Source organism: Ursus maritimus, unplaced genomic scaffold, assembly GCF_017311325.1.
Source record: "Ursus maritimus isolate PB19 unplaced genomic scaffold, ASM1731132v1 scaffold_5, whole genome shotgun sequence".
Lineage (NCBI taxonomy): Eukaryota > Metazoa > Chordata > Mammalia > Carnivora > Ursidae > Ursus > Ursus maritimus.
In genome coordinates this window covers 26,493,910-26,521,516 of record NW_024426663.1, presented here as the reverse complement: position 1 = coordinate 26,521,516, position 27,607 = coordinate 26,493,910, and the positions used below count along the sequence as shown (strand labels likewise).

At 40.5% G+C, this 27,607-nt stretch overlaps 1 protein-coding gene across 1 annotated transcript in view; it reads right to left on the bottom strand.

Annotated features, from left to right (window-relative positions):
• The window catches only part of ACOT12 (acyl-CoA thioesterase 12), a 46,315-nt gene extending 19,398 nt beyond the window's left edge, over nucleotides 1-26,917 (bottom strand). The window contains exons 1-5 of the mRNA XM_040621961.1: nucleotides 26,794-26,917; nucleotides 19,905-19,974; nucleotides 18,557-18,656; nucleotides 10,843-10,944; nucleotides 5,725-5,860 (exon numbers count right to left, since the gene is read on the bottom strand). Coding sequence (XP_040477895.1) covers nucleotides 5,725-5,860; nucleotides 10,843-10,944; nucleotides 18,557-18,656; nucleotides 19,905-19,974; nucleotides 26,794-26,917 — 532 coding nt within the window. The remainder of the gene's footprint in view (nucleotides 1-5,724; nucleotides 5,861-10,842; nucleotides 10,945-18,556; nucleotides 18,657-19,904; nucleotides 19,975-26,793) is intronic.
• Nucleotides 26,918-27,607: the final 690 nt, after the last annotated feature.

Below are 27,607 nucleotides of genomic sequence, written 5' to 3'. Positions count from 1 at the left end.
CTTTGGTCAGGAACTGATTTTCTTTTTAAATTCTAATGTAATTCCTGAATATGGGCACTCAGTAAATATTTATTGAATGAATGAATGAATAAATGAATGAATGAATGAATGAATGAATAAACTTAATTGTGCTGATTTATTCTACATTCACAGTCCTTGCTTTCAATAGAATTTTTTAGGTAACAAAATGATTGTACTGGTTTACACTTCTGTATGTTGTTTATTAGAGTTCCCACTACTCTGCATTTTCACTTAAACAATATTGTAGACTCTTCAAATTTTTCTAATTTTGTGGGTGTGAAATATCTCGTGTTGGTTATAATTTGCATTTCCCTGATTAATGAAGTCCAACATCTTTTCACATGTATATTAAACTTTCTTGTTACCTCTGAATGAGGTATCTATATCATTTGCTTCAAATATTACTTCTCGCCCATTCTTTTTATTTATTTTTTTTCTGGAACTTTGCTTAGATGCATGTTAGACTTCTTATTCCTTTCTCTATGTCTCCAAATCTTTCATATATTTCCCATTTCTTTGCCAATCCATCTGCATTCTAGGTAACTCCTTCAGATGTACCTTCTAGGTACTGTCTTATCTGCGGTTTAATCCATTCACTGAGTTGTAAATTTTTAAATTATTATATATATTTTTGTGTAGAAATTCCCTTCATTTCATTGTCAAACCTTCTAAGTAATTTTTTTTATTCCTGAATAATATTTTGATTCTCTTTTATTTCTTAAAATACATTAACATTCTTAATATTCTTTATATAATAAATGCTGTGATTATAGTGTTTGTGGGCCTCCTTCTATTGTCTGGTGCTTCCTCTGGATTTTGGTGACTTATTTATTTTCATCTTTTATGATTTTTGACTAGGATTCCTTGGATCTATGTGTGTGGGGATTCCTGAGAGCTGGGCTTAAAGTCATTTCTCCAGGGGTTTGCATTTATGGTTGCAGATAAGCTGGGGAACTATAACACAGAGCCACTTCCCACTAAATTTCGTGTAGTCTGTTTCAGTCCAAACAAGTCATGCGAATTCTGATACCACATCTGCGTAAGAATGCGCTTGTGATTGAATTCTCAAAGGGAAATTCATTGAGTTTTTTAGTTTTTTGTTTTTTCCCATTCTACCTAGGGCTAAGGCTGAGATAGGAAAGCATGCCTACGAGAGCTCTCTGCGGATTGGGATTTTCCTACTTCACTCACCAAGAGTATCATTTTTTTAGGTTTGCAGCTACACGTAAGGTTCCCTGATCCAACCTTCCACATAACATGGGCCGCTGGCTTTGTGTCCCGATCCTTTGCAGGACCTATGTCTTCTAGCGCCCACAGAGTCGTGAGCAAATGCCAGTCCTTCTATCTCCTTACACTGTGCGTTTGCATTTTCTCATCATTTCTGGACTTCAAGATTTTCTCTTATTTTTCTGCCTGCTGAGATGTGTTTGCAAAGATGTTTATAAATATTTTATCCAGAAATTTTAGTTTGTTCTAGACACCAAGTCCACCATATTGCTGTCATCAGAATTGGACTGCTTCCCGAAGTGGTCTTTAAAAGGCACATGAAATCTTCAATCCCTTTCAACCTCTTTCTCTCTCTCTCTCTTTCTCTCTCGCTCTTTTTTTTTTTTTTTGCTATTACTGACTTTGTCAGATGATGTCCTATTAATATCTCAAACTAGTATTGATTGAATGCTTTTTAGGTTAATATCTCTTAGTTTTTGTTCAAAATAAATATAAACTCTCTCTAAAATACACTGTTAAATGAAAAAAAGAAAGGCGCACAGCTGTTTGAATACTGTGCTCCAAGTATGTGCAGTGTGCGTGCGTGCGTGTATGTGTGTGTGTTTAATATCGGTTGTCTTTGAGGATAGGAACTGGCTAACTGGGAGATACTGATGGTAGGAAGTCTTATCTTTTAACTGAATGCCCTCTCATACCTTTTGAACTTTTCACCCTGTGCATGTGTACTACTTATTTTTAAATAATTTAAAATAATTATAGAATTAAAAACTGAGTAGGCCTTATATTATGAGAAACACTGTAAAGACCCAAATATAAGGCAATTCCTTCTATAAGAGCGACTCAGCTCTCACGGAGACATCCGCGGCACACACTGGGGTACACAGAGGTGGGTACTAGGGCAGGTCACGTGTGCACGAGCATCAGCTATGACGTGTATGCAGAAATACACGGAGTGCAGGTGACCTCGGTGCTGAATCATGCGTATTTGCAGGTAATTGCCAATCAACGGAGAAATACGGCTCTCCCAGGCTCAGAGACCAAGTCAGGCTCACACCTCTGGCTGTGTATTCAAGCTAAGTATGGTAAACAAACCTCACCCTTTCTGCAGGCTTCCAAATAAGAGCATACTTGTCCAGAGGTCAATTTCAATACTTGGACTTTGGATGTTCTCTAAGTACTACGTCATCATTCTGCTTGGACAAATTCTGCTTTCATTCTACAATTTTGGGTCAAGAACCTTCACCTGCATTGAGGATATTCTAGTTTTCTTTCTCATAACCAGAAAGGATTAACAGGACAATGCTCATAAAGATTTGATTTCTTGCTAAAAAATTATTAAAATCCTCCAAATATGAAGTCTTCGTAAAGCCAAGCTTCCGAACAATGACCCAGTGGTATAACAGCACATTAGAAAGAAGTTCTGTTTTTACATAATCTAATCTCTTTTGTTTCCTTTTTCCTTTGAAAGCGTATGATTTTGACTCAAATTTCTCACTGTTCTAACAACATGCATTTCAACCACATAAAATCTTGAAAGGGATCCTAATTAGTTGTGATATTACTATCAATATAGAACCCTGAGTTTTCTAAAAACATGGCTCAATAGCAAAGATGACCTTAGCTATCTTCCTTTAGAAGGTGTTGTGCGGTTTAAAACAAACTCCATCCAGATACACCAGGCGCAGGTGGACAAACCATGCGCTCACGGTAACGTCAAGTTGCAGGGTCCGGCTCTGACACTAAGAGAAATCGCTTTTAGCTTCTACGGTATCTTGATGGCATGAAAGCTAGTACAATTCTTAAAAAATCAAATCAACGAAGTTAGGTTCGAAGTTGTTTTGTACAAAAGAATGTAGAATAATCTACTTTAGGGCTGATCAGAGGAAACGTGATAAAAACAGACTTCTAAAAATCTCTAATCCTAAACTGAACCAGACCTCTAGGGTGATCTGCCCAACGCCCTAATAAACTGAAGCTAAAGTCAATTACAATCATTTTATCTCTATATTTGAATGGCGGCAGCACGTGAAAATGACTTCCATATTCCTAGTTCAGTGGACAATTTTTATTCCTAACTTTCTGGAACACAGCTGACCTCTCATTTCTTCATGTAACTCTACTCCCTTGGCTTATGATGCTGGTCTCTCTGGTTCTCCCTGCACCCCTCCTACTAGTCCCTCTAGGTCTCCTTTGAGATACATCTTCCTCCTCTGATCACCTCTGAAATGGCCATGTTCTCCAAGTTTCGCTCTTGGCCCACCAACCTGGTGCTGCTGTGAGCCCTCCCTAGGTAACTGTAGGTAGGTGCTGCTTCATTTGCATTACCAGCTGTAAGCTGTTGTGTCTCAAACTAAATCTCCCCAGCCCTGATTTTGTCCTTTTAGTTGTTCCACAGGCACATCAGACTAAACTCATCATCCATCTCATCAAAACCGCCCCTCCCCTCCCCCTCACATGCATTAGCTCAGTTCGTGATACCACCATAGCTAGCCAGCTGCTCAGACCAGAAGCCTGAGTTACCCTGAACAACTTCTTCCTCACCCATCTCCCCACATGAGTGATCCTGTTCCGCTGCTGTTATCCCTTGCATATTTTTGGCCTTTTCCCCTCCCCTCTCTACTGTCCTTGCCTGGAGTAGCAGCTCTTCACCCTTTGCCTGGTCTCCCTCCCTCTAGTCTCCCCTCCTCTATGCAGAGTGACCATAATAGGTGCCAGCCTAATCATGCAACCCTGCCCAAACCTTCATCGGCTTTCCTCAAGGAGAGAAGAAAGGTCAAGCCTCTTTGTCTGGCCTAAGACAGCCCCTGTGACACAGTCCTATCTTTTCATGTCCTGCCTCCTTCCACCTTGAATTTTCTCTTTAGTATGCCCTTGCTCTCATGGTTCAGCCATTTCATTGCTTTAGCAAAATGCATTTAAATATAGTTTGGTACTGAGAACATCTTTACAAAAGGATGGACTCTTCTTCATTTCTTTAAAAGTAGCTTGGTAATGAGCATTGTCTTTAAAGGTCTGCAAGAATAGAAGCCTTTGAAAAACTTTTTCCCCAACCCAAACGTCGTCTGTGAAGTGGTCCCAGGACCATGCTGATGTCATGCAGGGCAGAATAAAGCCCCCACAGATCACCACTGCCTCTGCCTTTCCTCTCTCCTCTGGCATCTGTGTGTCCTCTTCTTCCTTCCTCTCTTTTAATAGTCTCATTCTGATCCCTTCTTGTCTCCTTTCTTTCCTCTTTTTAATTTTTTTTACAGATTTATCCCATTCCCATTTTAGTTTTTTTACTTAAATTTAATTATCCAACATATAATCCATCATTAGCTTTTGATGTAATGTTCTATGGTTCATTATTTGCATATAACACCCAGTGCTGCTCACATCACGTGCCCACCTTAATGCCCATCACCCAGTACCCCATACCCCCATCCACCTCCCTTTCCGCAACCCTCAGTTTGTTTCCCGGAGTCAAGAGTCTCTTGTAGTTTCTGATTTCCCTCTCTGATTTATTCCCATTCTGATTTCCCTCCCTGTCCCTATGATCCTCTGCACTATTCCTTATATTCCAGGTATGAATGAAACCGTATGATAATTGTCTTGTCTTTTTCTGATTGATTTATTTCACTTGGCATAATACCCTTCAGTTCCATCCATGTCAATAAGTATTCATCCCTTCCTTCCTCTTCTACGTGTGTCTGCTTTTGGAGCTCAGGGGGAGTTGGACCTTCTATGAACTCTCTGGCCCCCCTGGCAGTGGTGAGCAGAGGGACTTGACCTGGACCACTCCACTTCCAACCTCACCACTTTGCTCTTCCCAACAGGTCATCTCCTCAGGCTGCAGAAGATGGGGACAGAAGAAAAGGAAGGGCAGGGGAGGGGCAAGGCAGCCCTCTTTACCCTGCCATTCTGGCCCCATGAGGCCTCAAAGAGCCTGGGAGATCACAGCCAGAGAACTGAGACACTCTGGCTCATCAGACCCAGTGTTACCGGGGAAGAGCCAGGAAACAGGAATAGAATCTTAGCGCTTCTGCTCATAGCCCCTGTGATCTTTAGCAAGGCTCTTCACCGCTCGGTTTCAGTTTCCTCCTTTGTTGATATTATAATCAGCTCATACGAAGTAACGAATGAAAGACTGCTTAGTAAACTGTGAAGCACCAGCTGGACATATCGCGTTGTCATGCCTTCATTCGTTGATCACTACTGAGCGCATTCTTACGGATAAGGACTGCCTGGTCCCTGCCACCCTTCTTTCCTGTCTCCTCCCCCAGAGAACCTCCAATTTAAAGAGGTCTTCGGTGTCAGGAGTCATATGCTGAATTGGCCAGGCCTTTCCTTCTCCAGCCACTGGATTTGTTGGGGAAGATATCTAGCATCGCCAGGGCCCAACTGTAATAACAAGGTGAAAGGAAGTGTGCTCTAAGAAAGGACCCCTTCACTTGTCACAGTCATAGAACTGAAGTTCCTAGAAGTCGATTTACTGACCGTCAAAGTTGCTATTTTCCTTCATCAGGTTTTTAAAGGTATCTTCATGATGTAATCGAACTTTCCTTCTCTCAGAAGCCAGATTATGTTCCACATGGTCTTGCTCAGTTAGAAGTGTGACTGGTTTTAAATGAATCTAGAGAAAGAAAAACATTGATCTTTCATTGCTTTAATTATAAGAACACAACACGAGTTTTGTAAAAAAAAAAACACCTGTATGTTACATTGTTTTCTAACTCAAAGTAAATATAGCATTTCTGGGTATTTTTACATATATTATTGACTAAATTTTTTTCTTAAAGTATTTTTAAACTAAAAAAAACCAATATAGACTTTATTATTTCTTCATACAATAAGATACGTGCTTTAAAGAGTTTTCCAAATACTTACTTTCCCTGATTTTTAAAATTTTCAACAGAGCTACAAATAAAAAAAATTCTTCAAATTAATGAATGAGGAGGGGGACTTGGAGTCCATTGAATTCTTACCAAGAAATGTTTTCTATTTCTTGTAAAATTAAGTTCTCAAAGGGAGGGGGGAAAAGCATGTTCTAGAGAAAGCTATCAAGTACTGAGAGACATTTCTAATTTGGAAATTTCATCACACAGTGAAAACATTATTTAACAAACAAACTAAAAGAATCAAACGGTCAGAACAAAGCTTTAACTGACCTCCAGAAACCTGAAAATATGATGCAACAGAACCAAGGGCTCAAGCTCTGCCACAGATGCCTGTTTGTTGACCTGTGTGCATAAGGAAGTCAGCTGGCTGGGGGTGACTCCATGCTCATTTCCAGAACACCTGAGGGCTGGTACTGACCCTTAGCCAGGAAGACGAAGCAGCTAGTGATTCAGAATACGCTGCTTCCGAGTCTGAAACTCCCCTAGACTGCCGTGCCTGTTCATTCAGGAATACACAGACTTGAATACTTGTACTGGTTTAACTGCCCAGCCTTGTTTTCGTTGTGTCACCAGTGGGGTATAAAAGGCCACCCCGGAAACTTGTGTCTTGGCTCTCCAATCTACAGGTGAAGCTATTTTGTATAACTGAAAAGGACCCTGAGAGTGAAAACCTGAGGGCTCTTCCCTTAAGGTCAGGAACCAGACAAGGATGTGCACTCTCACCACTTTCATTCCACATAGTACCGGAGGTCCTAGACACAGCAATCAGACAACAAAGAAAAAAGGGGCATCTGCATTGTTAAGGAAAAAGTAAAATTCTCACTATTTGAAGATGACGTGATATGTATATAGAAAACCCTAACTCCACCAAAAAATTACTATAAGTGATAAATAAATTCAATGAAGTCCCAGGATACAAAATCAATGCACAGAAATCTGTTCCATTCCTATACACTAATAATGAAGCAGCAGAAAATTAAATTGAGAAAACAATTCTATTTACAAACTCACTAAAAACAATAAAATATCTATGGATAAACCTAATCAAAGACATGAAAGACCTGTATTCTGAAAACTATAAAACACTGATAAAAGAAATTCAAGACAATGCAAAGAAATGGAAAGATATTCCATGCTTACGGATTGGAAGAAAAAATATTGTTAAAATGTCTATACTACCAAGCGTAATCTACAGATTTAATGCAATCCCTATCAAAATACCAACAGCATTTTTCACAGAGCTAGAACAAACAATCCTAAAATTTGTATATAACCACAAAAGACCTTGATAGCCAAAGCAATCTTGAAAAAGAAAAGCAAAGCTGGAGGCATCACAATTCTAGATGCCAAGTTATATTACAAAGGGCTAGTAATTAAAACAGTAGTGTACTGGCATAAAAATAGACACATAGATCAATGGAATAGAACAGAAAACCCAGATATAAACCCACAATTACATGGTCAATTAAACTTTGACAAAGGAGGAATGAATATACAATAAGAAAAAAGACAGTCTCTTCAACAAATGGTGGTGGGAAAATTGGACTTTCACGTGTAAAAAAATGAAATTGGACCCCTTTCTTTCACCATACCAAAAAATAAACTCAAAATGAATTAAAGACCTAAATGTGAGTCCTGAAACCATAAAAATCCTAGAAGAGAGAACAGGCAGTAATTTCTCTGACATTGGCCATAGCAACATTTTCCTAGATATATCTCCTGAGGCAAGGGAAATAAAAACAAAAATAAACCGTTGGGACTATAACAAAATTAAAAGTTCTGCAGAGCAAAGAAAATAATCAATAAAACTAAAAGGCGACTTACTGAATGGGAGAAGATATTTGCAAATGACATATCTGATACAGGGTTAGTATCCAAAATATATGAAGAACTGATACAACTCAACACCCAAAACCCAAATAATCCCATTAAAAAATAGACAGAAAACATGAACAGACATTTCTTCAAAGAAGACATCCAGATGGCCAACAGACACATGAAAAGATGCTCAACATCATTCGCCATCAAGGAAATACTAATCAAAAGTACAATGAGAGGGGCACCTGGGTGGCTCAGTCAGTTAAGCGTCTGCCTTCGGCTCAGGTCATGATCCCAGGGTCCTAGGATTGAGCCCCATGTCAGGCTCCTTCCACAGTGGGGAGCCTGCTTCTCCCTCTCCCTCTGCCTGCTGCTCCCCCTGCTTGTGTTCTCTCTCTCTCTGTCAAATAAATAAATAAATAATCTTAAAAAAAAACCCTACAATGAGCTATCACCTCATACCTGTCAGAATGGCAAAAATCACAACAAAAGAAACAACAGGTGTTGGCGTAGATGTGGAGAAAGGGGAAACCTCTTGCAACTGCTGGTGGGAATGCAAACTGATGCAGCCACTCTGGAAAACAGCAGGGAGGTTCCTCAAAAAATTAAAAATAGAACTACCCTATGATCCAGTAATAATGGCGCATTTACCCAAAAAATACAAAAACATTATTCAGAGGGATACGTGCACCCCTATATTTATAGCAGTATTATTTACAATATCCAAACAATGGGGGCAGCCCAGGTGTCCACTGAGAGATGAATGGATGAAGACGTGGATGTGGTAATACACACACAATGGAACATTATTCAGTCATAAAGAAGAATGAAATCTTGCCATTTGCAATTACAGGGACGGAGCGAGAGAGTATAATGCTAAGCAAAACAAGTCAGAGAAAGACAAATACCATATGATCTCACTCATATGTGGAATTTAAGAAACAAATGAGCAAGGGAAAAAAAGACAGTGACAAACCAAGAAACACTCTTAAATATGGATAACAAACAGATGGGCATCAGAGGAGAGGTGTGTGGGGGGACGGGTGAAATAAGGGATAGGGATTAAAGAGTACACTTACCATGATGGAAAAATAAAATAATTTTTCTAAAAAAAGGAAAAGGACCCTGAGAACTATTCCTGGAAGCCTTGAACTGCTCTGATGGTTGCCTGTGCTTCCTTTCTCCGGCTCTACCATTTCTTTTCGCTTTAGTGAGCCCTGCACGAGCATCGCCTGTGGAGTTCTGAGTCCTTCAATGATCCAGTCTGTGCAACTGATGAACTAAGCCTCATCATTGCCCGTTTCATCCCGGAACAAACTCCCTTTGGACAGAGATGCACGTAGGCCTGCTGTTTCGGACCAAACCACTGACTTGTCATAGCTCTCTTCGTGAAGTGCCACTGAACAAGAATGGTACTGGCTGGAAAGTCTGGAGAGGAGCTTTACAATAAAGGGTACCTGAGCTGACCTACTCTGGCAGCACCGCAAGGCATCTAACTGCCCAGAAACGCTTTCGGGAAACAGTTCTTCTGGCTCAGCAGAGGCTGAACTGAAGTGTGACGATTATATTCTTGTTCCACGAGTCTCTGAAGTCAGAATGAGAACATGGAACAGGATGGTGACTCAGACTCTTCTCTGTCACTTGCACTCAGCCCTGTCATATTCTCTCATTCTCAAGGGTTTGGAGATGTCTGGGCACTCCAGGAAAAACGGAAGGGTTTGCAAGACCTACCTCGATGTCTTAGATTTTAATGAACATAGGATACTTGGGTTGTTTTGTCGAAGCACAGGTTCCAAGCCCCTATACGAGTGATTCTCATGCAGTAGGTCTGAGACACAGCCCAGAAAGCTGCATTTTAAATAACAGTTGATGTAAGCTTCAGTTTGAAAAAGAATGCCCTTGGGCAATGTGCCTATGTCTTGTGGCGTGGCTAATACTGGACAGGGCCTGGGAGAAGCGTCCAGGCGCACAAGAGTGTGCAGGGACACCTACCACCCAGGCATCCGGGTGGACTAATTCAGTCCCATCCATCTCTTTGCCTCCCGGCCCAAGTGAGGAGTAGCTTGTGAGTGCTGCTCTGCTGTCCCCTCTGGTGGGTACACCGAAAACACGGCTTTGTCCCAGCTCTAAAGTTGGAGGCAGTCTGAGGAAGAACTCTTCTGTAGAGTGAGCAGAACTAGGAGATGCCACCGTGCCCACCTCTGGAGTAGGCCTTGCAGTGAAAGATTTAAATTCTAAATTGGATTATGATATTTAAAAATGCTTAGACTAAGTGCAGAACCTCTCCCAGGTACCCTGACCCCGAAAAGGAAAGCCAAGAAATGATAATGAGTAAACGCCCAGCAGACTACAGACAAGCCACTCTTGGCCAATGGCCAGGCGAGCCCCCTGGGCACACATATCGGAACAACCTATTTATTTTAAGGCTGTTTTTACTCCGTATGCCCTGAGGCTTATTTCTAAATGTCACTAGTTCGGCCTCTCTGACATTCTTCCTTCAGGTCTAAACAAATGATTGGACCATAATATGCAACTGCTTACTAAGTTGCTCTTAATTTTTTTAAAATTATTTTAACTCAATTTTGAGCTATATAACCACAAAAGAAAAGAACGAAATCAGCAAACACTATTTTCGAGAAACTGATAGGCCCTTCACATCATTTAAAAGTGTTTTTTTCCTCTTTCACTAACTGGCGACATCCCCCTTTCTCTAAGGTACATAACACTGTATTACTACACGGTGACAACTTCTACAGAAACAAAGGTGGACAACAAATCTTGGGAAAGCATATGTCACAGTAAGGAGAAAGGTCTTTTTTTTTTTCCATAATCATTCTGATGCAATCGTTAACACGTCCCTGAATAACATGTTAGATACTTCTTCGCCCAGAAAATTTACCTTTTCTTCTCCAACTGGTTTGGCTACAAATGTCGAGAAAGCCACACTAACAAGTTTCTCAATACCAGTGAACATGTCCTGTACTATGACCTTGATGCTGATCTAAAACGAAAAGAAAAAAAAAAGTCAGTAAACAGCCATCCAGATAACACACGACATTGCAGCAATGAAGCCCTTTATCATTCTTTTGTTTTTCAATAAAATCAGCATTTTTTTTTAAAAGATTTTATTTGTTTGACAAAGAGACAGCCAGCGAGAGAGGGAACACAAGCAGGGGGGGTGGGAGAGGAAGAAGCAGGCTCATAGCGGAGGAGCCAGATGTGGGGCTCGATCCCATAACGCTGGGATCACGCCCTGAGCCGAAGGCAGCCGCTTAACGACTGAGCCACCCAGGCGCCCCTAAAATCAGCATTTTAATTTACTTTTAAGCAACACTGTTCGTTCAGTGATTTTCCATATAATTAAAAAATAACTTCTTTCTGATTATAGAAAAATACGTATTTACCATGGAAAGTTTGGTAAACATAAAAATAGATAAAAATGGAATCTGACTATCCAGAGCAAATATTATGAGCAATCCCTCCACCCAGACTAATAATTACTAACGTTTAGGTGAATTTTCTTCCAGTTTTATGTGTATGTAAATATATACATAGAGTTCTCACACTGTATTTATAGCTTTATATTATAATTTTAAAAACTGACACTATCTGACAAGCATTTTCTAATCCCATCATTACTAAATATTCTTTTGAAAACAAGATATTCATGAACGCCTTGTAGATCATTAGAGAGATGTACCAAAACTTTTAAAAATCTTTAGTCTCTCAGTTTTATAATGTGGACAAAATGGCATCATGTTATCTGTAGCTTTGTTTCCTTTTCTTGGAGTTTTATTTTTCGGGAATGGCAAGAGGTGGCTGAGACACTATGGTGACACCACAATGGACTGGATTTCCCTATGGGAAGACGTCTGAAGCTTAGGTCCTGCGGCTTTCACTTCGTAGAAGGGTTGGTAAACTCAGGAATCTGTCATTAGATTTTGGCTAACAGACACTTGCCCCACATATCCCTGATAAGTAACACGATCTTCTCGGAATCATGGGCCACCTTGGGCATCTTAGCTTAGCACTGTGTTATCAAAGACAGAACAGCTGTTTCTACGTCTTCACGTATGAAGATACCTCACATATAAGAAAATTCAATAATCCATGATTCATTTTATGACACTTACCTTATTAGTACAAAGGAATATTTGCATGGTAACACCTCAGTTAACTCAATGGTGATTAACCAAATTTAAGCCATCCATTTTCAACCCCACAATTCTAGAGAGATAAAACACGTTCTGAACACCGTCTTCCGTTACAACAGTTAACAGAGTTAAGTCAGCTTGCAATTACATTCTGTGAAAACGACTAGAAAAACTGAACCAAGTACAGGAAGCAACTATTTTCACACATAAGGTAGCACACAATGCAGAACTGTGAGCCCCAAGGAAGAAGGAAACAGATAAGAGGAGCACTTGAATTTCCTGGGCGCTCGGCCTGAAGGTAATTCCCAGACTATGGCCAAGGAGGGGAAACTGAATCTTGCCAACGTGAGGAGCCAGAAATCAAGGACACCAAGGCAGCTGAGATGTGCGGGCAGTGTCCCAGAAAGAAGGGGGCTACAAAAGGAAAGAACGCCAGAAACCTGCCCATGGTCCTGTTGCGTGTTTGAGCGCCACCGGTCCGGGCATGCGTAGGGTAGAAGCTCACAAGGCCAGACAAGAGCACCTTCTGGGGCTGGAGAGCAGGAGCGTGAGCAAGAACTCACACAGCGCGCGGAAGCTGGCATCGCCTCCAGCCAGACCTCACTGCATACACAGCACACTCGGAGACCGCCGAAGACCTCAACCGGGAAGAGCGGCTAAATTAGCGCGAGGCGAGGCTAAGATTTGCTTTCCTTAGGATCCGAAATCTGTGCATTTATTTATTTATTTACTTACTTACTTTTTAAATATTTAGAGAGAGAAGGCAAGCAGCGGGGAGGGGGAGGGGGAAAAGGACAGGGAGGGAGAGAGATCTCCAGCAGACTTCCTGCTGAGCGTGGAACCTGACAGGAGGCTTGATCCCACAACCCCGAAATCATGACCTGAGCCGAAATCAAGAGTCGGACCCTTAACCGACTGAGCCACCCAGCGCCCTAGACATCTGTGCTTTTAAACTCACTGGGTTTTTCTTTTTTAGTTTTTAGTCGAATTTCCTTTGGAAATTCCAGCTGGGCTAGGAACTAGAAGGAAAAAGAGCTATTACCCATGGTTGGGCTGAATATAAAGAACAGCAGTAGCCCTCAGGTGAAAGGCCAAGCCCAGTGGCTACCATGCGGCAAAAGTCAGGAGCCCACAGCCAAGAAAGCATCATCACAACTGTTGAGAGAGCTGGTTTTCAACACAAACATTTCTCTTCTGATTTCAAGTGTTTTGTGCTCCGTTCACACGGATACAGGGGTAAAGCCATCACCATAGGTGTGGCTATTGCCAAATGGTTCTGCTGAGTAGGAATATGGGTTGAAACATGTCCCCCACCAAACCCAGTACCTTACAATGTGACCTTACTTTGGAAATAGGGTGGTTCAGATGTAATTGGTTAAGATGAGGTCACACCAGAGTAGGGTGGGCACCGAATCCAATGTGACCAATGTCCTTGTAAAAAGGGGGAATTTGGACGCAGACACACACAGCATGAGAACAGCACGTGAAGATGAAGGCAGAGATAGGGGTGATGCAGGAGAAGCTGAGGAACTCCAGAGACTGCCAGCAAATCACCAGAAGCCAGAAGAGAGCCTGGGGCACTTTCTCTTGCACAGTCCTCAGAAAGAGCCAACATCACCGATGCCTTGACTTAGGACTTCTAGCTCCTAGAGCTGTGACACAATACCATTCTGTTGGTTAAGCCACCTAGTCCGTGGGGCTCTCTGATGGTAGCCCTGTCCCTTCCTGTCTTCTGGATCCAGAGATCAAAGGGACTGGTACTACCCAACCTAGAAGGTGCAACAGAGGATCCAGTAACTCCTTTCCTGCTACTTTCACCTGGACAGCGATTTCAAAAGCCTCTGAAAATGTTGCTTTCACAACTGTGGTAAAGAAAGTAAAACCAAGTGGATGTAGAAGAAAAATGTTCTAAACTTCCCTTCTCACTTCAGTAACTCTGCCTTTCAAAAACCAGCTAATTATGGGGCTTAGTTTCCAATAGAAGGTGAAGAGATGGAGAACAAGTGTAGTCAGAATAAAGAAATAAAACCCATACCTTGCAAAGAACAAAGAGGTATCCTTCTCCCTTGTGTGTTTACTTTCTGTGTGTCCTTCTCTATAAAAATAGTGGATCTCATCACATTTAATTTTAGTAGCAGAGTTGACTGGGAAGCACAAGGTTCTTATTATTTACCTGTGAGCCTGACTACAGATTCAAGGGCCTTCTGAAATTCAGAATCTCATGAACTCCAAGTTATTCCAGACCTCCTCCTCTGCCTTCTGTATACAATGAAGCACCAACAGTCAGAAGAAAAGGGGTCACTCACCTCCATGCTTGTGCTGAACGCTCTGGTAACTTTTGCTTTGATGGTTATAACTTGTCCAACTCTAGTTACAAAGAGAGGGACGGACTTTAGTAATCCTAGCACATCTCATTTCAGACTTAAAGATTCACTTAAATGCATGTGCCATAGAGGAGTCCCCCCATATCATGCTGATATGTTCATACATGAAACCTCAGGTTAATGATAACAGAAAAAAAAACAGCTGTAAGAACAGATGCCAATCACTGTAAGCCACATGTATGTTAGCTGACTACTTCTATTCAAACAGAAAAGGGCCTTTGCAAAGGTGGTATGCAAAATGACTTCCAAAATCTGCAAAAGGTACTTTGATTATATCACAGCTGCTTCCTTAAGAGAAGTTAAAACAAACACACAAGCCTACCTATACAACTGACATTTTTTAAATGTTTGTTCACAAATAATGGATAAACATACCAACAAGCAAGCGAGCAAACTGATCAACTTCACCAGGTTTACATGGACTCCCAGGATTGCTGGAGGATCCATTCACTCTCCACGATTATAGGAATCCTGGTCATACAATCTGAAATTGTTCCAGACCTTTTGTGTTCAGGCCCCCCAGTTACCTCCTGTTCCTTTACCTCACCTTAAGGGTCTACCCAATGTAAGCCTCCTCGATTTTTCTCCCTTACTTTCAAAGTTAAACTACACTCTCCCTTTTCTTCTCCTTACTCTTCTGTTTCAGTGGAATAAAGATAGGTCTCTTCCAGACCTCTTTCTGTACCTGTGCCCTTGACACACCCCCTCATTACCTTTCCTCCCTACTGAGGCCTGCTTAGCTCTTTCCTCTTTTCTACCCGCAATCTCTGCCGCGTTCCTGACTTCTTATCAGTCTGTGCAAATGCTCAAGACCTCTTGTTTTTAACGATCTTTCTCTCAAGCCTATTCTATCTCAACATTTTTTCTCTTCTCCTCCATATTCAAACTTCCAAAAATACTCCTTTCTTTATCTAACTCATGTATTTAGGAAATGTTTACCGAGTTACAACTAGTCCTGGCATTAAGCTAAGACCTCAGGATACAGTGATGAGCAAGATAAGGTTGCTGACTGCAAGGATACCAGTCTTTGCTTGGGACACCAGTATGCACACAGATGAAGTACAATGCTATGAGATTTTTTGAAAAAGAAAGGATCGAGTATTACAAAAGCACCCATAAAGTAGAGGCTAATTCAGAAAGTTGGGAAAGGAGTCAAAGAATAGGTGATGTTTAAGATGAGTCTTCCAAGATGAGGATTTTACCAGGGGCTGAAGTTTGAGGGCTTTGTTTCCCATTCATTTCTCAGCTGCTCAAATATGGCTGTTGCCTCCACATCTCACTTCTGATCCTTCCACAGTCACTTCCTAACAGTTAAATCCAACGTCTCATCTCATTTAATGTCTTTCTTCAGGAGGCTTTCTCTTCCCTTGGATTTCAAAACAGTGTTCTCTCTTCTATCTCAGTTTCCTTCACTGATTTCTCTTCCTTAATCCATCCCTTCAGTGTAGACCTCTCCTAAATTTCTGTCTTTTGTCCTATTCTCTTCTCACTTCACCCTCTTCCTAGAACACCTTGTTCTTTGTCCATGATCCTGTCATCTTTATAGAAATGATTCTCAAATCTACATCTTTAGCGTGGACCTCATTCTTGAAATTCAGAGCCATATTTCCAAATTTCTCTCAACAGATTCAACTAATAGTCCTGGAGGCTCTACTAGGCTCGGTGTCAGCTACCTCCACACACATCACCCAATTTATCTTAATCTCCATATCCAGCACATGCAAACCCAAATCAATTTTCTTTTTTCCTTGTATTTCTTCCTTGTAAACTTCCTAGCTCTGTTTGGTAAAGTTTCTAGGAGAGATTCACAGTAATAGTGCCAGGCGGCGTTACAGTCCCTCTTCAAAGCTACAAAAGTACTTTGTACTCATCAACTACTAAAATCTTATGCCTCTCTGTCAGTCAGACTTGAGGGGGGAAAGCACAGGCCACTTTTGTCTCTTCTGTGAACCCTATTCTGCCTTTAAAAGTAGGGGAATTCCAGGAGCAACTGGCTGGCTCAGTCGGTTGAGTGTCTGACTTTTGGTTTCAGCTCAGGTCACGATCTCAGGCTCGTGGGGTTGAACCCTGTGTTGAGCCCCACGTGGAGCCCTGCACTGAGCCCCACACTCAGTGCAGAGTCTGCTAAGGGATTCTCTCTCTCTCCTTCTCCCTCTGCCCCTCCCCCATGTGTACTCACTCTCTAATAAATAAATGAATCTTCTTAAAAATATATAAATAAATAAAAGTAGGAGAATTCCAAAGAACCTGGTTGTCCACCAAACCAGACTCTCAACACTGAATGTCAAATGAATGGAATGACCAGAATTTCAACTAAATAAAACCAGTTTCATAGCACGGCATTCAAGGCCTTCTGTTATGCAGCCCCAGTCTACTGCTGGGGCATCACCTTTCTGCAGACCAGGCTTTTCCTGAGCACTTTCTGCTCCTTCTCACCCTCGTGCTTAGATTCTTACACATGCCATTATGTGAAGTTCTTTCCTATTCACCAGATGAAAATCTATACCTCATTTGAGGCACACATTAAATGCTACCCCTCTCATTGATTCTCCAGTCAAAATGTGCACCTTTTAAACTACCCCACAGGATGGAGTTTATATTTCGTCCTAGCCTTGCATCCTATCATGATTTCTATTTTGATGATTATGTATTTGTCTGACTCTCACCAGACTCAGTGACTGCTACACTCCAAAATTGTGCCGTCATCATTCATATATCCTACTGAGTCCAGAGCAGTACTTTTTGTATAGGCAATGAATATCTGAGAATTTTAAAAATATCCAATATGGGTTATAACCAAATTATATGGATTTCTATATGTAGCTTCCAATTTTCTCTTTTTATGGTTCAGGTCCCATGTAAAAAATACAAGAAGGTCCCTTTCCATGATGTTAGTGGCCACAAATCCTTTCTGATAACACAAACAAAAAATGGTGCAAAATGGAGCAAAATGGCAACCCACATTTCACTGATGAGGTTACTAGTTAAGTCCAATTTACAGAAGTTTGCAAACTATATAATAGATACTTTATTACAATATACTGTTGACATTCCTAAATTTAATAACGGTGCTTCTATGTAGTCCTAAATAAGTTTGGATTTGTAGTAATTTGTAATTTTGCTGAGATACAAACACAAGTCAATTTGTTCTACTTCAGGAAAAATCACATAACTAGTATGTGAGCTTAGTCATTGTACCTTTATCTGCATTTGCAAGACTCTAGAATCTCCATAGCTCTTTCAATGACACTCCAGCTGCCTGTGAGAACAACTACTGGGGAGCGTTCAGTAAAAGTTGCTGATCACAAACAGAAGCAGTGGGCCAGGGAAAGCACTGGATTAAGCATAAGAAGATCCAGGCTCAAAGCACCCTCTGTCCCCTGGTTTTGCTCAGGGCATTAGGCCTCAGTTTCTCATCGGTACAAAGAGAAAGCTGGGCTGAGCTATAAAGGTCTCTCCATGTCTGTGATTCTAATTCCTGCCAAAAATTTCTTCTGTCTCAATTTTGAAGAAGTAATTTCTTCATGTATGTGGTTTTATTTAACTTAATTTTGTTTGTATCTAAATAAATAAATGTCGAATAGATAAATGTAAACAGTGAGGCTGGAGAGACAGACTGAGCATCTCACTGGACAAGACTACTTAGGGCTTGAAAACTGCGGCAACTACCTCCATGGTCTTTGAGAACCATCCAAGACCAGTAACAGATGACCTTCTCACTTTCTTTTCCTTGTAAGTTACGTTATTGTCTTCAAGGATCAAGATATTCAGGGAAAAACAAAAAACAGTGATACAAACATAAAATCAAAGAAATTAAGTAAAACCATATAATCCTAATTTATTACAGGTATTAGTATAAACTCTTTAAAAAACAAATAATTCTTAATTCTATCCTCTGGAAAAAAACTAGAAATGACCAACACTTTATAAATGAGTACGTTTTCTGCCCTAGCTGTGATCTCTACTTACTATTTCTTTTGAAGAAATTTATGACTCTAAGTTTTTGTAAGGAAATATAAAAGATGAGCCCACCTTGTCATACCAGAAAGCAAAGGAGTTATGAAAGACGTCTAACTTTGCGGTTATGTCCAAAGAACTTAGGAGCCAAGCTGAAGAAGCTCCCACTGTTCAAAGATGAGGCAGTTTGAGCATCCATAAGAATAACCACATCCAAACTGAAATGTATCAGATACGTTAAAGTCCATGGGCTTATAATGATACTAAATAAAGGGAAAGAATTAAGCCTGTCTTTCCTGGACAAACTTTATCTAAGGGTAACCAATGATTAATGAGAGAAATGCTCTCTCTACACCAATGTTTGAGAAAATAAATGAAGAAGAAATGGTAGGACTGGCATATCACCATTTTACCAATATCTAATGAAATAATGTTCTAGGTAATGATCATCAGATATCATATGCTCTTGACAAGAACCAGCTTTACCAAAATATCAAAACTTCATCAAATCAGTTTTTAGATGTAACTATCGTTTTACAAGAAATACGAAGAATGGGTAAGCAATTTAAAGAGGGATACAATGAGCAAATACTAAATGTGGTGAACTCTATAGGACAAACGACTTTTTTCTTTAAAAAATACACTACGAGAAAATTATATGTTAAAAGACTTATCAACCATATTGAATCCTGATTCAAGAAAACAATTAATTAAAAAAATATATTTTCTGAGACCACCGGCAATAACTATTTCAGTTAATGGTATTGTGATTATGTTATTATGTTTTCTAAAAGAGCCCTTACCACACAGAAATATATAATCAAATATTCACAGATGATGCCTGAGATTTCCTTCAAAATAATCCAGGCGTGAGGGGGAGTATGGAGAGGTGTTGATAAAACAAGAGTGTCCCCAAGTTGATCATTGTAGTTGGGTGATGGTCCTTGGGGATATACTATACGAATCTCTCTACTTTTGTGTATGTTTGAAATCTTTGTTGATCTTGAGATTTTCTGCAATAAGAGATGGTAAAGCACACACACACTCCCACACATAATATGTTTTTCATAATTTAACATCTGTATTCAGATGAATTAATGTTTACCCAACAACCTAATGATGAAATTCACCATCCTAGACCTACTTATTATCATTAATTATTCTTCTAGTAGAGGAAGAAGCCATGAAGAAGCAGCTCATAGAAATCCTGCTGTCTCATACCAGAATGCATCTATTCAGAGAGCTGTTTCTCCACAAATCAGGACTATGAATTTACACTTAAACGTCTTAACTATAACTAAGTCCTGCAATTATTCTTTTACGGACTTACATGAGGTCAAATGTTATTTATTTTATTAACAAATTGGATCACTGACTCCAAATGAATAAGCCTAGGTGCCACAAATACATGTTGTAAATGAGCCAATAAGCCCAGGAGAAAGGTGTGGTAGAGCGATGCCACGTACCTGGCTGTCTCCTCGAATTGTATGTCATCCACTGAGGCTGTAACACAGGAAACCCCAGCATGTCTTTCCGCTTCAAAAAACAGGTAAAAATGTGCTGCATTAGTAGTTATGCTTAAATATTTCAGCATAAGGGAAAAGAAATAAAAATTAAATGGGCTTATTCTAGTAACTCATCCTCTGGTTCAGTAAATTACCTCTGAGCCCACACTTGTGGATGATGTGGACCAAGAACAGTTCTTTCGCTCTGTAAGATGTATTTCTACTGCATGGAAATTACTGTACTTTCTTCTAAGTTTTAACTTACAGTGTCTTTGATTTGAAATTCAATACCTAGTATACCTAGCGACTGGAATAGCAACTTCAGTAATTTTCTGCCAACTTCAAATATTTTGTCAGATGCTACCCTTTTGTTTTAAAAACAACGCATTAAAGATGTATCCATTATGCCACATGACCAGAAGCTGCATATATTTAGACCAGTTAACATGTATAAGCACTGAACGGTACGGAGACCCTGAAATCATACCCCAAATCAGAGAGCAATTTCTCTGGGTATCAGAGAAATACCCAGTCTGTGTACAGACTAGGTATTTAGTCAATATTTACTGTTCATTATTACCAAATTCAGTATGCATGAATTATGTTGGAGACGAAAGTATGAAATAGGGTAGAATGAGGTTAAGGAAGAACCCTAGCTATTTCCATATTTCTTGTCTGCCTTTAATTTGTTGAGGTGTTTTTTTTTTCCTGATTGCTGATTTTTATATAAATATATCAGAACTTATTCTCTTTAGGAAAAATGTGGACATGTGCTTCTGCCAGAATCTGATTTTGACAAACAGTCAGTTAAAGCCCAAATAGATTGCACTGGCTTTTTAGGAACTTTTAACCCCATTTTAATTTTGGAGACTTCACTTCTGCTGCCGCATTATGAAAGAGACAGTGAATTACACCGATGTTGTCTTCTTTGTGTGGATTACTTTAACTGCAATAATACTGACAGTGCGAGGTAAAGAGAGGCGTGAAAATACTCGAGAGCAGGTATTTAGAACACTCTTCCCTATAATCTAATCTGTAGAAAATCGGACATTTTGGTTTTACCGGTTGGAAATAACTGTTCTTCCAAATATGCACATAATATAAACTGAGTTACCAGAAAAGTAACCATAGCAGCACTGTGTGTGTGAGTGATGGAGAGGGGATGATTAGCTTCCCAGCTATTAAGTTCAATGACAGGAAGGGAATGTGAAAGTATGAGACTCTAAAAATACTCAAGTTGGGCTCAACTGAATTCCGTGTATCAAACCTCTGTTAAATTCCTACTGATCTCCAGACATTGAGCTGAGTCAGTCCTATCTCTTACCAAGCTCACTTGGTGGCAGTTAGAGAGCCAGCCATCGTCGGTGCCCTTCTAGAGCTTAAGATTTCCAGAGAACTACTGGATCCTTGCAAATATATGCTATAAAACATTGACTAAGGAGTACCTAATAGACATTTGTTCCACTTACCTGACATAAAGGAGCATGAGTTTATTAAACTATTCTCGTTAAGAAAGTGTTACCGTGTATGTCAACATAAGTGACAAATTTTGAACGATTTAAATGATAACTAAAGTGAAATAATCAACAAGCTTAAATTTTTATTGTATATACCAAGCACCTATTATATATATATACACACACACACATACATATATATATATAAAATATATCTATTATATATAATTATGGCACTACACTAGATTGAGATTATGAACAAACATTATCATAATAATAGTTACCATTTATTAAACACTTCTTATTGACCAGGCACTGAGCTAAGTATTTATGTATGTCAGTTAAATGAGGTTGGTACTATTATTAGTTTAATTTTACAAATGAGGAAATTTAGGCTTAGAAAGATTGACTCCATTGTTCTAAATAGTGATTTTGACTATAGAAGCAATAGGAACTCTCAGAAAAGGGCAGTCAAGGAACACTCTTAGAGAAGTGCTTAGCTAAATATGGGCGCCAGAGGCTCAATAGCCATGGTTTACACTATAGACTTTTAAGGGTCATTAATCAGAAAGAAAAAACAAAAATATGGGGAAACAAAACACAGGACCACAGTTTTTACATGTGATTCTATGCAATTGTCTTATTTTGTTTACAAGTGTGTCATCTATGAATTCAATAGGACCAACTTGCTCTGATTCTTGATTTTGATTGTCCTTCACACAATACACCAATAAAAGTGGAGAAACTCTAAAGCTATTGCTGATTTTGTGGAGAAACTGAGAGAAGCTGGGAACAGCAGCAGACTAGCTAAGTGGTTGTAATCCAGGTATGAGATGATGATTGATTAAAATGGTGCTATCTCCATTCATTCATTCCTTTAACTAATGTTGACTGAATACCTGTGGTATGTTAGCCTCTATGTAAGGGGCTGGCAATATAAAACAGCCATGATTGTTCTCACAGAGTGTAGTGGAGAAGTCAGGGATTAATAAAATGAATAAGTAATAACAAAATGAATTAAGTGCCCTGAGGAAAACTTGATTTTTATGGGAGTTGTAACTGAGAAACCAGACCTAGGTGGGGTGTCAGGGAAGACCCATGTGGAGGGGATGCTTCAGCAGAGATCTGAAGGATGATTAAGACTAAAATAGATGTGTTGAGGAGAAAGAACACAGAAAAGGTGAGCACAATGAGCAGAACAACAATTACAAAGATCCTGATCAAGGTCTTTGAGGATAAAATGCAGAAAGCAAGAGGGGTGCCTGGGTGCTCAGTCGGTTAAGCGTCTCTTGATTTTGACTCAGGTCATGATCTCAGGGTCGTAAGATCGAGCCCTGACTTGGGCTCCACATTCATCATGGAGTCTGCTTGAGATTCTCTCTTTCCTCTCTAATAAATAAATAAATAAATAAATAAAATCTTTGGGAAAAAATGCAGAAAGCAAGAAGGAGAGCTAGTAAGGCTGAAGAGTTGGCTGAGAATGGACTATGCACAGGGCCTTGAAGTTCTTGGTTGACAGTTTCATAATTATTATGAAAGATATCCAGATCTTCTGGACTCCAATGTTCTGATGAGGTCAGAAGTAATTCTAATCATTGTTCTCCTAGGTATAGCATAGTGTTTTCCTCTGCCTGCTTTCAAGATTTTCTTTTCATTATAGTTTGCCTGTGATGTACTTAGATGTGAGCTGTTTTAGTATTAATCTTGCTTGGTATCCTATGATCTTCTTAAATCTGTAGATATATGTCTTTCATCACATGTGGGAAAATTTCAGCTACTATTTCTTTAAATATTTGTTTTATGTTTCATACTTTTTCTCATCTCTTTTGGGGCTCCAATTATAAGTATGTTACATCTTTTGAAGTATTTTTTCATAAATCTCTGTTCATTTTTGAAATTCATTTTTTCCCTTTTCTTCAGACTATATAATTTCTATTGTCCATTTTTATGTTTATTCACTCTTAGTCTCCTGCATTCTGCTGTGAAGCCTATCCAGTGAATTTTTTTATTTCAGATACTGTAATTTTTCAATTCAGGAATTTCCACTTGGTTCTTTTTTTAGTTTCTATTTCTCTGCTGAAACTTATTATCTTCTCATTCTTTATGATCACAGTTTTTATTACATCCTCAAGCATAGTTATAAGAGCTGCTACAGAACCGCAGAAGCTTAATTCTAGCATGTGGGTCATGTAGGGATTGATCTTCATTATCTTTTCACTTAAGAATGCATCACATTTCCCTGTTTCTTCGTATTTCAAGTAATTTCTAACTGTATCGTAGCCATTGGGAGTCATATATTGTAGAAATTGTGGATTCTTACATGTTCCTCTGAAGAGTACTGTTTTGTTTTTTTCAAGTAAGCAGTTAACTAAACTCAAACTATAAAAATCTTGTTTCCCGAGAGGTTGGGATAGCCCTTTTCAGTTCTTTTGGCATTATCTAGGAAGGTTGGAGTTTCTCCTATCCATACATGATTCAAGGTTCACCAGAGATTTGAGCAAAAAAACATAGATTTTAGGGCTCTGCCTCTCTGGTTCACTCCTTTCGTGAATTTTCCTCCTCATATTTCAGTAGCTGTGTTCTTCCCAAATCCTCTGGCTCTTTGAACAAGCAAGTCTGTGGGTTTTCCATCAGAAATTTAGCTGGCAACAGAATGGAATCTTTCTTCTGACTTAAAGTCATTAAAAAATAAAAAAACAAAATGAAACAGAGAAAGCTAGTACCACTCTCTTCTTCTAAGTGTTGACTTCCAAATGTTCTAAATCTGCTTTTGCTCACTTGTCAGTTGCCATAAGTAGCTTTTATTTAATGTTTTTTCCAGAGTTTATAGTTGTTATCTATGCAACATTTTTTTTTCTGATAGGAGATACTTACCATGCTAGATACTTATAGCCCTTGATAAGGAAGACAATGGGGGAAGATAAACAACGTATGATATGATCAGATCAGCACTTTCAAAAAATACTTCAGATGCAGCATAGAGAAGAGACCAGAATCAATGGTGAAGATCAGTTTAGAAGCCACTGCTGAAGTTCCCATGAAGGGTGATGGGAGCTTGGCCTAGGTGGTGGCAATGGAAGCACAGCAAAGTGGTTGGGTTTGAGTGATTCCTTTAAGGTAACATTGTTCATGGGTTGAATATGTAGAGGGGGAAGCAAGGTAGAGAGAGGTATCAAGAATGGATGACTTCTAGATTTCTGACTTGCCCAACTGGATGGCTGGCATGCCATTCCTGAGAGAGTGAACCCTGGAAAAGATGCAGAGATGAAATAGAGGGAAATGTGACTTTGTGATATTTTAAAATAAGAAATGGATATAGAGGGTAGAGGATGCCTAAGATATGGTTTCAATCCTCTAGGCTCAAGGAACTAGAAAAATGGGACTACTGACAGAAATGAGGTTTAATGCCAAAATGACAGTGAACATATTAAATCTTTTTTTTAAATATTGAGAAGATATTTTAGAATCTAGCAGTGCCTGAGAGTCACGGCTGTGCCCTGGGGGCTATGACTATATGATCATTATTTATCATAGTAAGCGGCTGCAAGGAGTGCTGGTCAATAAGGAACTCTGCCTGGGAAAAAGGCAGGAAAAGCAGTGTTTGTATTATTGATATTATATAAAGTAAAGCACTATGGTACAGCATTTCTCTGCCACAGATTCCGTTACACCTTGGCTAAATAACGTCCCTTAAGAATGTGGTGCTTCTCACGTGGAGTGTTTAACACAGGTATTTACGTGTGTCCAAACTAACTGTATCTCCTTTTTTTTAAAGATTTTATTTATTTGACAGAGAGAGAGGCAGCGAGAGAGGGAACACAAGCAGGGGGGCTGGGAGAGGGAGCAGCAGGCTTCCCGCTGAGCAGGGAGCCTGATGCGGGGCTCAATCCTAGAACGCTGGGATCATGACCTGAGCCGAAGGCAGCCGCTTAATGACTGAGCCACCCAGGTGCCCCAAACTAACTGTATCTTAAAGGTTTCTTTAATATTGTATTGTTAGTAATATAACTATTCATCCAGAGTAATTGGCTATCAGTTGAATCAGTCTACGGCCTGAGTTTCCAAAGAAATTTTTGTGACAGGTGCAGGACGCCAACTGTTTATCCTTTACAGGACAGAGGCACTAAGTGAGGTAACTGAAAGTCACTTCAATATTCACATAATATATTCAGTTTCCTTGGCAACAGGCATCATTATTATTAGCAACCTCAGTGATTTTTACACTTCTCTTAGATGTGAATTAATTTTATATTCATGCTTCCATTATTTATGTATTATAATCGACCTCAAATACTGATAAAAACTTAAGACAGAAACCAAACAGACCTATCAACAAACAGAAAACAAACAAGCAGATTGGCATAAATAAATGACTAAATTTTGTGGGTCGTTAACACATGGGGAATTAGAACCCTACTGATGCAGTGAGAAAAGCAGGGTTCTGTAATCGTCTGGGCTTTTCTTTTGTCCTCTGTAAAATAAGAGTCCCAAGATACACGATCTTAAACTCCTTCCAGCTCTAGTATTTTATCCTAACATATTTTCCTTCAAAATGTACATTTGCTGAGTCTGTTAAGAGCCATATGCAAAGCCTGACTTCATTTTAGAAATGAGATTCCAAGTTCTGGACCCATCCATCACCGACCTACCCATCCACAAAAGCAGGAGGTTTTATTTAGAGCTTACTAAGCACGGAGAACTAGCTTTAGTTCACATGCTCATTAGTTAGGCAAGAAATAAAGAGGTGAACATATCAATACACAAAATAATTACAGATTGTGCTACGTGGTATGAAGGAAATAGGGCATTGTGATAACACTGCTGAAAGGATACAAATGTAAACAGGAGACCAAGAAAGACTTCTCTGAGAAAAGGCTATTTAAGTTGCGATATAATGACGGAAAGGGCCAAGAGAAGAGCATAATAATAAAATGAGAAGGAGGTGCAAAGGTCCTGAGACTTAAATAAGGTGTGGTAGCAACAAACTGAATGCAGGAGCACGTAGGAGAAGTGTGTAATCTCCTCTCAAACCAGACATTAAAGAGATTTGCAGAAATGTAAACTAACACCACGCCTCTAAGTATGTCTTTATTATAGTTGAAAATATAGTTGTTTTTCAATAAAACTACGTCATGGGTTTATTCTTGTTCTTCTAAATGAGTTAGTTTTTAAAGATTTCAAATATGGTAAGCATCAACAAAAATAACCCACATAAACTAAAGCTCTCGGGGTCCTCACTTATTTAATGGAGTAGTCCTAAGACTAAAACGTTTGAGAATCACTGGTCTAGGTCATTCCCAGTGTTGGAGGAACTAGCTCAGTCCTTACGGCCCGCAGCTGCACAGGGCTCACGAGTGTAAACACCCGCTCCTTCCTTCTCTCTCCTCACTGACCCCGGGTCCAGCAACGGGGCCGGCTGGGCGCCGAGCGTCGGCTTCCGCACTGGAGTGGGTCGGCCCGCACCCGGGTCCTCGGGAAACCCCCTTTCCCGACCCCCGCCGTCCCACACCCCCGCATCCCAGCCCGCGCGCCAGTTCCCAGACACCCCCTAACGCATCGAGCCCCCTCTCCCCGACCACCACACGCGCGCCAGACGCCTTCCGGCCCCCACAGCACCCCTCCCCGCCAGCCCCCTACCCGCCAAGCAGGCGGTGGCGTCGATCCACTTGAGCAGCTGCCCGGCGCTCAGCTCGCCGCGCGGGTTGGCGTGCGCGGGCTGGACGGCCTGGCTCATGCGCACTTCTCCGGGCGCCGAGCGCTCCATGGCCCGGCCGGCAGCGAAGACCCCGGGCCGAGGGCGTGGAGCCGGGTGAGGCCGCGCTGAGCCCGCCCCCGTTCGGCAGGGCACCGGCGCCGCCCGCCCCCCTGGCCCTGAATGCCGGTCCCAGCTGGCCGCCAGGGCCCGCCGGGTGCACGCGGAGGCGGGATTTGGGGTGCCGACAATGGCACGCGGAGGGCGAAACAGAACGCTCTTCTGTCTCGGAGGAGGCCACATCCGGGGCCCGGAGGCTGGCAAAGCTGGGAACGGCCCGAGTTTCTTACCTGTGAGGGGAGGATAGCAGCACCTACGTCAGAGGACTGTGGGAAGAATTAAATGAAGTAACGTAGGAAATTCGTAGCCTGTTCCTGGCTAAGATGATACAGGTGTTTGCTAAGTCAGCGAAGTTAACATCCGTCTGAAGAACCTGACAGCCATGGGAGGTTAAG